Source organism: Aethalodelphis obliquidens, unplaced genomic scaffold (genome assembly GCF_003676395.1).
Source record: "Aethalodelphis obliquidens isolate GAN/ISIS:26980383/991018 unplaced genomic scaffold, ASM367639v1 scaffold40, whole genome shotgun sequence".
Taxonomy (NCBI): Eukaryota; Metazoa; Chordata; class Mammalia; order Artiodactyla; family Delphinidae; genus Aethalodelphis; species Aethalodelphis obliquidens.
In genome coordinates, this window is record NW_020837984.1 from 1984659 (window position 1) to 1998018 (window position 13360).

The window sequence follows — 13360 nt, forward strand, 5'->3', positions numbered from 1 at the left end:
ATCTTCATTTGTGGGCTAACAATTATTTTGAGGCAACAAAAATTTTTAATTAGAAAATTGTTAGACCTCAGAAAATTCAGGGAAATGAAAGACCTTGAAGACTGTGACTACAAGAAAAAGGGAAATTAAATAGGGACTTTTCATTGTTAACGATCAGTAACTGCTTCCCCATGTCTCATGCATCAACTAAATGTAAACAAGAAAATCTTTCTAATGAAAACAGAAATAAAAGCTGTAAAAGTTAAGAATTCTAAGATAGTAAATTATTATTCTCATAGTCTGAGAGATTTTATGTTGAATGCTCTTAATCCCACACATCACTAAGGATGAAGCAATAGAAGTGTTAATTTCAAAGTTATCTTTTGTAAAGGATGGCACTAAGATAAGAATGTCAACAGTGAGATTATAAACTGATTAATAAGCTAGGTATTTATTTCTTTAAAGTCAGATTTAGCATCATTTGGGTTTTTTAAACTTTAAAATATACTTAACACAAAATATTTCTTCTATTTCTTTTCTACTGCCTAAATAATAGCGTTAGCCCAAACCAATTCTAAAATAAAATTGCTTTAAAAAAAAAAAAACCTGGAAATATCTAACAGATAGAATGTAAAAATCTAAGTGGACATTAATAAAAAACAAAACATATAAAACAACTATAGTTTAATTCAATAGTAACAAAAGCATAAAAGAATCAAATAACATTGGGAATCTAAACCTTCTTTAAGAAGGGACATAGTTGTATTTCAGTTATTTTCTACTTAACACTAACATATATTTAATATAAGAAAGGGTACTTCAATTACAGCTATATGTTCATTTTGTCTTTAAATAGAGATTAAGGGGAAAGTTTAAATATTTTTGTAGTGGGAAAACACAACATTGGTTTCATTATTAAATATTCATCCCCACTAAAAAAAAGACACAATGAACCAGTAAAAGCACTTCTTAGTTATACTAGATAAGTGCCTGACCTAAGGGTTCAGAATTACATTTCATTAGTACTTGAAACTTTTTTTAAAACCAAGAATTAAGAATTTGATTCGTTAAATCTCTTTATCTCAGTAATAGTTTGAACGCATTTTTTTTGTTTTTACAATAAACAAATCAACTGCCACATATTCTGGCCTTGTCAAAGTCACAACTGATCAGAAATCTATTATTCTTCTTCATAAACAGTTAAAATTATGGTTATGACTTTTCTCTCAACAGTTTGCAAACACTATTTTACAGGTAATTCATATAGAACCAGAGCATTATCACTTACGTCATCACTCTGCTGGGCTTCCTGCATTACAAATTCTCGGACCATGGAAGGACTAAACTCTACTAGATAAGAAAATATATCTGTAGCAGCTGATCTGACTTGCAAATCATCCATGCCCTGATAAAAGGAAAATCAGGTTACTTAGAGACTGTGAACAAAAGTTATGCCTGCGTTCCCCCTTTTTCTCCCAAATCTATGCCAAACAAATTTTTGGATTTAGACATGGTACTGGAATCAAAACATATAATCTCTCCCATCCTTTTCTTTTACAAATATTAAAAACTTTAGGCAGCTCAATGATTAGTTTCTGCCAGTTTTTGTCTTTACCACCACAAAAATAAATATTCAGAGAATTTAAATATAAGAATCAGCACAGGATTATAAAGCACTGCTTTACAAATGCTGCAAAAAAATTTGGGGGGTGGGAGGCAGGATTCTTGATTTAAATATATGCAAAAATATGAATGAGGTCTCCTAGTTAAGGCTTTAAAACTTTCCAGAAGCTGTCTTTGGTCCTGTTTGCCAGTTAGGCCTTAGTAACTGATTCTCCCTTTTATGACTCTCCTAATAGAGGATGATTTTGAAAACAATCTGGGTATTTTCACTCTTTTCCGTAACTTAGTTTTCTAAGGTAGTGATTTTGAATGCTTTTTCCCTATCAGTACATGAAGGATATATGATTCAAAGATAAAAATCTCCAGGTGATTCTGAAAACATTCCCTAACTTAGCAGTTCTCAAAGTGTGGCCCAGGGAACCCTGGAGAGGGGTCTCACACACTGAAAAGTGGGGTTATAACACCCTTTTCAAAATTGCATGAGATTAAAACTATTTTCATAATATTATTTATTATGAAAATAAATATTAAGGCATTACTGGCCTTTTCCACTCCCAGTCTATCACAAGTATAGTGGGGTTTTCCAGAGGCTACAAGATGTAATATCGTTAACAGATTAAATGCAGACGCTGCTATGAGAACCTAGCTATCTTTTATTACGCCAGGCATCAAAGGGATTGGCAAAAAATGTGAAACAATGCCACTTGTCTCACTAAAATTTTTTTGTTTTGGAAAAGTTATTTTTTCATGAAAGTTATATTAGTTATCTTAACATATAATGGGTTATTATCATTTTAAAATGAATTAATAAGTACTTAAAATTTTCTCAGTTTTAATTTTTCATATAATAAATGCCAGTGGATAAAGCTCATATAAACAAAAGTAGGAGAGAGAATCACTCCCTTAACCCCATATTGTAGCACGAGCCCCCTTGGTCCAGTCTGCCCTTCTCCCATTCACTGGTCTAAAAAAGGAAAGGTATTTTATTAGTTTCTATGAAACATACTTAATTTTGTTATAGAAGAGATAACAGTCTCGTAAAACCATGTGGGATTTTTATTTACTTGAAGCCATATTATATGAATCATATGTTAATATTACAAATTTAAGTTAATAAAAATCTGAAGAGGTTTTATGACTCACTACCAAATGAATCATAATCTAAAATTACAAAATTCAATATGCATTACTATAAAAAATTATTTCCCATCCACAATATAAATCTATTACAAATTCACAATTTCAAAAACATGAAAAGAAGCTATATAATTACCATTACAATTTCAAGAGCAGGAAGAATCCCCAACTTTGCCAAAGTTTTGAAAAATGCATCCCTGTTTTGAGGTTGTAATGTCTGAGAAAATGCACAAAATTCCTTGAAAAAATTAACCTGTAATGTTAGAAAGAATAGTGAGAAGTTGACACACATTAAAAGTAACTCTGAGGCAAACTGTAATGTGATCTACCACAGTGTGGAATTAACCTTCTCAGGGACCTAGAGTTTTTAGGGTATCCTGGCTCCTCAAAAGCTAAAGAACATAGAAACCATGCTATAATAAATGGTGGCTGGGTTTTCAGGGAACACTCATAAAGCACAATTCAATTTTTAAGAATTGTAAGGAACATTAGAGATTTCCTAGAATAAAGGGCTAATTTTATAAATGAGAAAACTGAGAAATAACTATACCAAAGATGACGTGGCTGATTTTAAGTCAGCAATCTTTCATTACTTCTTTAGTATCTGATTATAAGGTTTGAAAAACTGGCAAACTGCTGGTACACAGCAATCACCATTCTCTTTCCCCAGAGCATGGTTTATATCTCAAAAAAGTGATTACCAACACATTCTAAAGAAGAAAAACACTTCCAAGAACCAATTCATCATTCGTTTATTCAAGGATTCTCCCTACCTCTTGTTTAACAAAACAAAAAAAGCATCTCAATAATGTATCTACAACCATAAAAATGTGTGAGTTTGTACTTCTGTCCTAACATAAACCACGTCTTGATCTTGTAATTTATAAGGCACATATTCCCTCACTGGGAGGAATAAAACCACGTCAAAATATCTCTAAAAACTTCTATGATATACAAAACAGTAAGTTTTAGAAACTTTGCAAATAATCATTTCATAGTATAATTTAAACACAGGTGACCCTTGAACAATACAGGGGTTGGAGTGCCCACCCTCCACTAAGTCAAAAACCTGTGTGTAACTCTATAGTAGGCCCTCCATATCTATGGTTCCGCATGCAACCTTGGACCATGTAGTTCTGTAGTATTTACTATTGAAAAAAATCTGTGTCTAAGTGGAACCTGCAGTTCAAACCCACATTGCTCAAGGGTCATCTGTTTATATCTTTCATACTAATTACAAAAATTTTTCTCTTAAATTAACAATTTCAATATTAAAAGCTGTGTATGCCAAAAGAGTAAGTGCTCTTTAAGGGTGTGAATTTCAGTAATAAATAACTTACCAATTCACGTCGTTTATCATCATCCGTGGCCTCATCTGTTAATTGTGCAAAAACTTCAGACAAAAACTTTTCATCTTCCTACAATGAGAAAAAATAATTACTATGAATTTAATAAAAGTATAAAGTTATACTCATTTATATGATTTCACAAACTATAATAAAAATAGCTGAAAACCTAAGAGCAATTCCATTACAAAACCTAAAATTCCAGGTATATTCATATTATAATTTTCAAAACTTGACTACACCATTCAATATTAGTTAGACATATTAATACCTTGTTTAATCAGAAACCTCAACTATAAAGAACTCTTTGAAAAATAAAAAATAGATGTTCAAGAGGTCATGCATGAAAACTCTATTTACCTTAACCGAGAGCCTCTCTAGCTCCCTTTCAGGGTCTATTTATTTACGCTTAATTTAAACGTAATTCAAACAAGTCTGAAGATCTCATTAGTCCACAGTGGATTAGAAAAATGAGAGTTACAAACACGGCAATAAAGAACACTGAATTCTGGCAGTGATAAGATTATAAAGGTTAACTGTGATTATCTTTTGGTGATGGATTATGAGTGATTTTCTTTTTTGCTCATCTGTATTTTCCAATTTTCTATAATAAATATGGACAATTAAATTACAAAGGAAAAACTGACATGAATATTGAAATTTACTTTAGAGATTTCCATCAAAGTGTGCTGAAAGAAAGTTATGCTTTTAAGTTTCAATAATCTTCAAAATTCATTTTTATGAAATATAATTTGAATACTTTTAAGTAATTAAAATAGCATAACCTAAAAATATTTGTAATAGTGATAACTGCATGGTTGATAATAAAATCAAAGCATGACATATAAAGGATATAGCTAATATACCTGCCCTTTCTCTTACTGTGAATCATCCATGAAGTGGTATCAATCCCTTAAAGCCTTTCTGAAATAAGGTAGAGCACATATGAAAAAACGAATGAAAAGCACTAGTTATGGTCATGGAAAATATAACATGCTCTCCCGCTAAACATCCTTTGGAGCTATTCAAAGACACATCACTAACAGATAACACCTTTTTTGACTCAGAATAGTGTTCGTTTTGTTATTTAGTTGACTCCTTTTGGATCTTATGTATGGAGGCCTGAATCATCTATCTACCTTCTGAGAGAGTTCAACTACATAAATAATCTTTTACTTATCCCTCAAATCACTTTTTCATCTCAGTATTTTAGGTTTTGTTGGATAAGCACATATTTACCTCAACTTATACCTTTTATAAATTTTTATCTTCCTGCACCTCTCCCAGATTAAATCTTCCTTTCCTGTCTAAAGATTTTTAACTTTTTCAGAATCTTTTCATAGGAAAATAGTTCCAGTTCTTTGATAAATGCAATTTCCCATTTAAATTCTTCTTATATGATTCATTATTTGTTTGCTGATGGCTAGAACTGCATAAAGTATTACAGAAGCAATTTCAAGTATTACAGTCTGCTAGGAGAATGCTTTCCGATTCCTAGTATATTTCTTTTCTGATCTCTAACATTATTTTTGATATTATTCTACACAAGCACTCTGTTCCAATGTATTAAGGGAGCGATGTTAGGTAGCTTAAAGCCTATCATAGATATAGCTGGAAAATTTCCCCTAAATCCCTGGTTCTTCAAGTAATTAGTTTCTTTAGATCACTTTAGTTTTTCTTTTCTATTTCATTTTAAGAGCTTTTAATAAATCATAATTATTTTAAGTCATATTGTGCATGTTTACTATTTTGGATAACAAAACCTTAAAGGGAAAAGATGAGCTCCTCCTAAAAAGTCTGAAATCGAACTTTTTTCTTTGTGATGATGTAAAAATGGGCACACACACAAAACCAAAATCCCAAACCTAGGACCCATGCAACATTAAAAATTCTAAAAGGATCACGTAGACACAGAAATTTAGAATTAGATGAGGCTTTAACAGAGTACCTAGAGATTGCCTAGTCTAATTTTAAAAGTCCATCCCAAAGAATGGATTTATCAGAAGCTAGCTAGTGATAAAGATGGATTTAGAATCCTGGTCTCCTGCATAATGAAGTTCTGTCACTCCCACAACAGAAAATATACAGGATAGATTCCTAAGTAGGAATCAAACCAAAGCAAAATATACACACAAACTAGAATGGGCCAAGTCCAGTATGACAAAATTTAATACGTTAAATCCTACACTTGAGTCCAAAAACCTCTAAAACAAAACCATATTATTGCAAAGTTGTTTTCTTAATGGTGTTGGAAGATTTTACATATTAAATTAATGGGATGAAAGGTTAGAAAGTTCAGTGCTGAAATCTTGCAAAATATATCAAAAAAGAACTAAACCACTGATCCCACTGGGTTTGTTTTTCATCCAACTCTTATCTATGGAATAGTGAAAATTTATGTAACATGCTAAAATGTCAACATTTGAGATACCTGTCCTTAATCATTTCTAGTGCAGGGAGAAGTTAAAACTTCTTGTTCTGAAAAGGATCTTAACTCTATAGCTGTCTATGTGGAAATAACCTCAATTTACTGGCTTTTTGGAATTTAATTTATAAAACATTTTAAAGTATATTTCTCAATTCTGGACACAAGGGATTTTGACCTGTAATTAGGTAGAAAATTCAGGTTAACTAAAATCTTATGTCCCTATCATGGTTACGATAATCTCAACATGTATTAGAGTATATACTAGGAGCCAGTGACCATCCTAAGTGCTTTCATATAATTTCTCAGTTAATTAACCTAATTTAGGTTAGGAGTTATCTATGTAGTTTTATACTACCTCATTTTGGTCGAGTTAGATAAAATTCTTACATTTTTACTTGCATTACATGCATTAGCCAGATGGGTATCTGGAAACATCTAATGCCTGCAGGGAAATCTCAGAGATGGGCTTTAGGAAATGAGCCTTTAGAAGCCAATGGCCATAATCTTGCTTTCTCCTCACACACTGTTGAAAACAGAATTCAGCATCACGGCTGACACGTAAGAGATAACGAAGTGGTAAACCTTAAGTAAACAACAGGTAGCTCACGATATCTGGCTATTTCATAAAATGCCTTTCATGGACCAGAAATGAGTAAAACTTGGTTTATATAAGTATAACTTTCACAAATAGACCTATGACAGAATGTATAAAATGACATAGAAAGTTATAAATATTTACAGATTAGTTTGCATAATTTATTTTCAAAACATAAAAAGCATTATGATTTACTATTATGGATTTGGCAACTCTTCTGAAGTCAAAAGCAGTCATTTGAAAGCTACACTTGAGCTTCTGTTACTGGGTCCTTTATATCAACTACATTGACTATGGGCTTATTTCCAGTCTCCTGAGACTGTAACTTTTTCTGTCAGCAAGTGAAATGGCACCCTGAATTGTACAGTATGGTTTTAAAAAGTGGGTCCCATGTATTATAAATGGAACCTAATGTGTAAGTCCAACTTGCCTCACACTTATTACTGTGGAATAATGAAAAACTGCCTGGTGAAAGAATTATCTGGGAAGTAAATCCTATACAAAAGTAAAGTTATAATGGTGAATAATGGTTGGAAGTATCATGAAATGGAATCTCATAGGTAAGTACTGAGACAGACATTCTTAACTTTTTGGTCTCAGGACTCCTTCAAACACTTAAAAACTACTGAGGACCCCAAAGAGCTTTTATTATGTGGGTTATGTTTATCAGTATTTACCATAATTAAAACTGAGATGCTTAAAAACATTAATTTTCATTAAAAAATAAGCTATTATGTTTGTATAAATATTTTTTTATGAGGAACAACTGTATCATCCAAAATCATAAACATTTAGAAAGAAGAGTGGCCTTGTTTTACATTTTTGCAAATCTCTTTAATGTTTGGCTTAACAGAAGACAGCTAGATTCTCACATCTCCTTCAGCATTCAATCCGTTGTGATATGTTGTTTTTTTTGTTTTTTTGCGGTATGTGGGCCTCTCATAGTTGTGGCCTCTCCCATTGTGGAGCACAGGCTCCGGACACGCAGGCTCAGCGGCCATGGCTCATGGGCCCAGCCGCTCCGCGGCATGTGGGATCCTCCCGGACCGGGGCACGAACCCGTGTCCCCTGCATCGGCAGGCGGACTCTCAACCACTGCGCCACCAGGGAAGCCCAATATGTTGTTTTGGTTGAAGTACATGAAGAAAATACAGCCTCACGGTGACAGAAAGTTGGAAAAGGAAAAACTTCACAGACTTCTCTGAAACGGCTTCAGGTACTCCCAGGGGTCCACAGACATTACTTGAGAACCACTAACTACACTAAGTACTATAGTAGCAGCTCAATAAACTTAGTGACTGATGTGTAAATAACAAAGGCAGTTATGCAGGAAACTGTTAGTATACTATCACAAGTAAAGCAAAATCTTCAAAATCATGCTTACCAAACTGTTAGGGTATAAAGGATTAACATGATATAAACATGGTATAAGACTCCTACTTTACAACTCAAGGAGAGAGAATAAAATCAACTTCTATAGCAAATAATCTATCATTTACCGAAAATTAATGAATGTTTCTCAATTCTGGCTGCACATCTGAATTATTTCGGAAGCTTTAAGCACACACACTCACGCATATCCCCAATAATAACTAGGTCTCACAAAATGGAATAAAAAATATTAAAAAAAACAGCTGCCTGTTTCGGATGATGAAAAAGTTCTGGAAATGGATAGTGGTGATGGCTGCATAACACTGTGAATGTACTTAATGCTATGAACTGTACACTTAAAAATTGTTAAAATTTTGAATTTTAGGTCATGTATGCTCTACCACAAGTTTTTAAAAACAAAAAGTTAAAAAAAAAACCCAGCTGCATGATAGGACATTTAGAAATATAAAAGGTCACATTGAGAAATGATTCTTCTTCAGAAAACTATGAGATAAAGCCCTGTTTTCTATGCTTGATAGTACAATTAAAGTAAACAAAAGAAATCTTTCAAAACGAAGGAATGAACACCAGCTTACCTATTAAGGGGACTAAATATCTGAAAACAAAATTATGAAGAACACCTCAGTTTACTTACCTGCAACATGCTGACTATTTCAACTTTGTTGAAGAAAATAAAAGATGTAAGAGTAGAAAGAAAATTCTCTTCAAAAACTGATGGTGTAGGCAAAATTATGTCCTGAATGTACTGTACCCTGTAAGTCTGATGTATTTTTTGCCTTAGTTCAGAGTCTGTTATTGGTATAACTTCCTTAAACTTTGCAGTTTTGGTCAAGAATTCTCTGTGCCTTTTTGGCTGAGCCAAAGCAGGGTCATATTCAAGGCATCCCACGACATCCATGATACACTCATCAGAAAACATTACCTCAAACAGAGTTGCCTTATTTAGGAATAAGATTCCTCTAATAATTTCATACAAATGGTGTAAGCCTTCAGTGTTTTCTAGGTTCTCACAAGCTTGGAACAGCTGCAGTAGTTTTTTAATATAGCCTTCATTTTCCAAGGCCAGAGCCAGCTTTTCCCTACGGATAGGTGAGGAGAGAACTGAGGTAACTAAGTCAGCAATCTCTTCAAGTTTATTGAGTTCACATGTGGGCAGGTCAATCAGATGACTGGTTTCAGGCATTTCTTCAAATCGTTCTTCTTCTGATTCATCAATGAGGTCCTGTGTGACTTCCACTGATGGATCCTTACCTTGAACCTAAAAATATCCAAGTACAGCTGGTTACCTTAAAATACAAAAGAATTCAGAATTTTGGGAATCAAATCACTGATCATTCAATTTTTAAAAAAAAATAAATTTCTTTTCTTGGGCCACGACTCACAGCATGTGGGATCCTAGTTCCCGACCAGGGATTGAACCCCTGCCCCCACTAGACTGCTGGAAGTCCCCTGACTAGTGAATTTAAGTAAAAATCAATACTTTCAAGGAATCAATACTAATAGTCATTGTTAATTAAAAGTGAAGTCTAGAGGGGGAAAATACAACTAGTTTAGAGTCAGTTATTTGAGTCTTAAGTTACTGACTGCAGATGGTTTCACCTCTAAATTTCCCAACTTACAACTTGAGATTAACTCTGATCCCTAATAACCTGAATATTTCAGCTAACGTTATGTTGTTTGATATTAAATTATGTAATAACCACTTGCAGTTGTTTATTAAATTCACTCTACCTAGTAGAGTGTATTTTGCAGAAAGTAACTCTCTTCCGTTGGTCCCCCAAAATTACTATGTATGACAAAGCACCATCACACTGGCTAACAAGGACACTACTGAGTTCAAACCAAATTAAAACCCAACTCCCTGTATATTCAAGAGTAAGAAAATATGATTTCCTCAAAATACTTTCGAAATTCACTTTTGGAAAAGTATTTGCTTTTGCTCTGAGCCTGAAGCTGATAAATAGACTAATAAATAAAGTCTATTCTTTTAAAAACTGGCATTCATTTAACATCTGTGATAAAGCCTTCAAGTATTATCTAGATAAAAATCACAACATAATGAATAAAGAACTGCTTTATGATTCAGTCTGACTACTTTATGATTCAAGAAAAGCATGGCTAACAAATTTTCTATAATGAATTACTCTAACAAAAAATGTTTAGAACTTTACTTTTCATAAATTTTTCTAATTCATAATCCAAGAGTGCAATCATCCTCTCTTCTCCACCTTAAAACATCTCGAATATCCTAAGCAGAAAAAGTTCCACAAATTTCCAAATCCACCAAAGCAACATATGAAAAAAGACCTAAGAACTCAGAGAAAAAAGTAGACGGATATACTGATGCATACAAGATACTTTTTTTCCCTAGAGGAATGAGAGTATTTCTTTTACTTCTGAGTTCTCAACAGAGTAGCTGAGCTTAGGGAGGATGACACATAAATATAAGAGAAAATATAAGTAACAAGGTCATAAGAACAGTTCAGATAAAATGCCTTGGAAACTCAGAGGAGGGAAATTCCAGCTCTTGGGGTGTGGGTGAGCAGAGAACACAAGGAAGGAATCATAAAAGCAGTGGCATTTCATAAAAAGGAATGAAACTGGGTCATTTGTAGAGTCGTGGATGGATCTAGAGACTGTCATACAGAGTGAAGTAAGTCAGAAAGAGAAAAATAAATATCGTATATTAATGCATATATGTGGAATCTAGAAAAATGGTACAGATGAACCAGTTTGCAGGGCAGAAACAGAAACACAGATGTAGAGAACAAACGTATGGACCCCAAGGGGGGAAAGTGGCGGGGGCGGTGGTGGTGGGATGAACTGGGAGATTGGGATTGACATGTATACAGTAATATGTATAGAATAGATAACTAATAAGAACCTGCTGTATAAAAAAATAAATAAAATAAAATTCAAAAAAAGAAAAAAAAACAGTGGCATCTGAGATTTTAAGTGGACCTTCAAAGATAGGTAAGATTCTGAGGGGAGATAAAGGTACCCAAAGTGCAAAGGTAAGAGCACAGAGCCAGAGAAATGGAAATATGTGACATGCATATGGCAAACAGCAAAAATGGAAATGTAGACTCTAACCAGATCATGAAAAGTCAAGCTAAAAGACCTGCATTACTGTTCAGGGAAGTGAATGTGTAGCACTGTCCTTTAGAGAATTAACCTGGCATCAGCTGCATGAGACAAATTTGAAAATATAGATAAATTAGGGTGTTATTCCAAAGGCTACATGAACAACTGAATTTGGATAGTGATGTTGGGACAGATATGGGATAGCTACAAAACAGAGAAGGAAACACAATGACCCTATAGTTTTAAACCCATCATTGGGAAGATTATGGCTTCTTTAACAAAAGCTGGGAATGTGGGAGAGGAATGCTAGGAAGAGTTCAGTTTTATTAAGTTTGAGTTGTTTGAATATCCAGCTGGCAATTCAATCTGTGGGCCTACTACTCTGGAAAAAGAATAGGACAGAAGATAGAGATTTGGCATTAGGGTAACAGTTAAAGCCAGAAGACTCTGACACTAATCAGAGAAAAGAGAAAACGTAGTGTGAGGGGAAGGAAGAAGAATCAGAGGTTACAAAGAACAAATAAGAGGAAAACAGGAGTTAACTTACACTTCAAATGAACATAGTTTGCATATGTTTAAGAATAAAAGCACAGCTCCAGAACCATGCATGTAACCACTAGGTTACAACATGTTTATTTCTTTGTTATCTAGTATTACCCCTTACAAGCTTCCTGGATTCATCCTGAACGTAACCCTGACTGATCTAATCTGTCAACATCACATAAACCCAAGTGTCTACCTGGATGACAATAGTGCTGTCCACCAGATATTTCTGGTTCTCTCCCTCTTGTGGCACGTGAGTTCATTGCTTCCATGAAGTTACATGTAGCTGTGTGACTTGCTTTGGCCAATAAAAGTGCCATGTATAACTTCTGGGAAGAGCTTTCAAAAACCAGTGCTCTGATTTGCCACCTTTCTTTCCCACTTTGCAATAATCATGGAAGTATTAAAATGAATTCTCTATCAACTTGGGTCCCTGAGAGGCTCTGTTAAGCACAGCCCTTTCCTCTCCAACACTGGTCAAACAGCATTAAGGGGGCTTCCCTGGGTGCAGTGGTTAAGAATCCACCTGCCAATGCAGGGGACATGGGTTCGAGCCCTGGTTCGGGAAGATCCCACATGCCGCGGAGAAACTAAGCCCGTGCACCACAACTACTGAGCCTGCGCTCTAGAGCCCACGAGTCACAATTACTGAGCCCACGCGCCACAATTACTGAAGCCTGTGCACCTAAAGCCCATGCTCTGCAACGAGAAGCCACTGCAGTGAGAAGCCTGCGCACTGAAACCAAGAGTAGCCCCCGCTCACTGCAGCTAGAGAAAGCCCCCGTGCAGCAACGAAGACCCAACGCAGCCAAAAATAAATAATTTAAAAGAAAACAGCATTAAGGAATAAACCAAACTTTTGTTGTGATAAGGTTCATGGTAAGTCCACACTATCAGTAGGCTTCTCGATGAAAATTTCTCTTTTCCACACTCCTATCCTAGTCCCTTATAGCTACTGCTTTAATTTTTTTCCCTTTTCAAGGGTCAAACACTATTACTTTCCCCTTTAAATCTCATAAGAGAGAACTTTGTCCCTTTGGGAAAAAAAGAGGCCATCAGTACTCAACTTCCTCCAACATTCTTCTTTTCCATCTCACAACTTATCTTCATTCAATTCCTTTATCTGTTTAAAAGAAAACGTCTCTACCATTTTCTGAGGTTAGAACTTCCATATGTACTTCTGATTTTATGCTTTCTAAGAGCTCAATATGTATCAATTATCTTAGCTCTTTT

General features: G+C 34.4%; 1 protein-coding gene across 4 annotated transcripts in view; it reads right to left on the reverse strand.

The window, feature by feature from the left end:
* Positions 1-13360, reverse strand: part of PPP4R3B (protein phosphatase 4 regulatory subunit 3B) — a 63494-nt gene that overhangs the window by 33119 nt on the left and 17015 nt on the right. For all 4 annotated transcript variants that reach the window (XM_027131703.1, XM_027131701.1, XM_027131704.1 and 1 more), the window contains exons 4-7: positions 9135-9758; positions 4080-4157; positions 2876-2992; positions 1268-1384 (exon numbers count right to left, since the gene is read on the reverse strand). In XM_027131703.1, coding sequence (XP_026987504.1) covers positions 1268-1384; positions 2876-2992; positions 4080-4157; positions 9135-9758 — 936 coding nt within the window. The remainder of the gene's footprint in view (positions 1-1267; positions 1385-2875; positions 2993-4079; positions 4158-9134; positions 9759-13360) is intronic.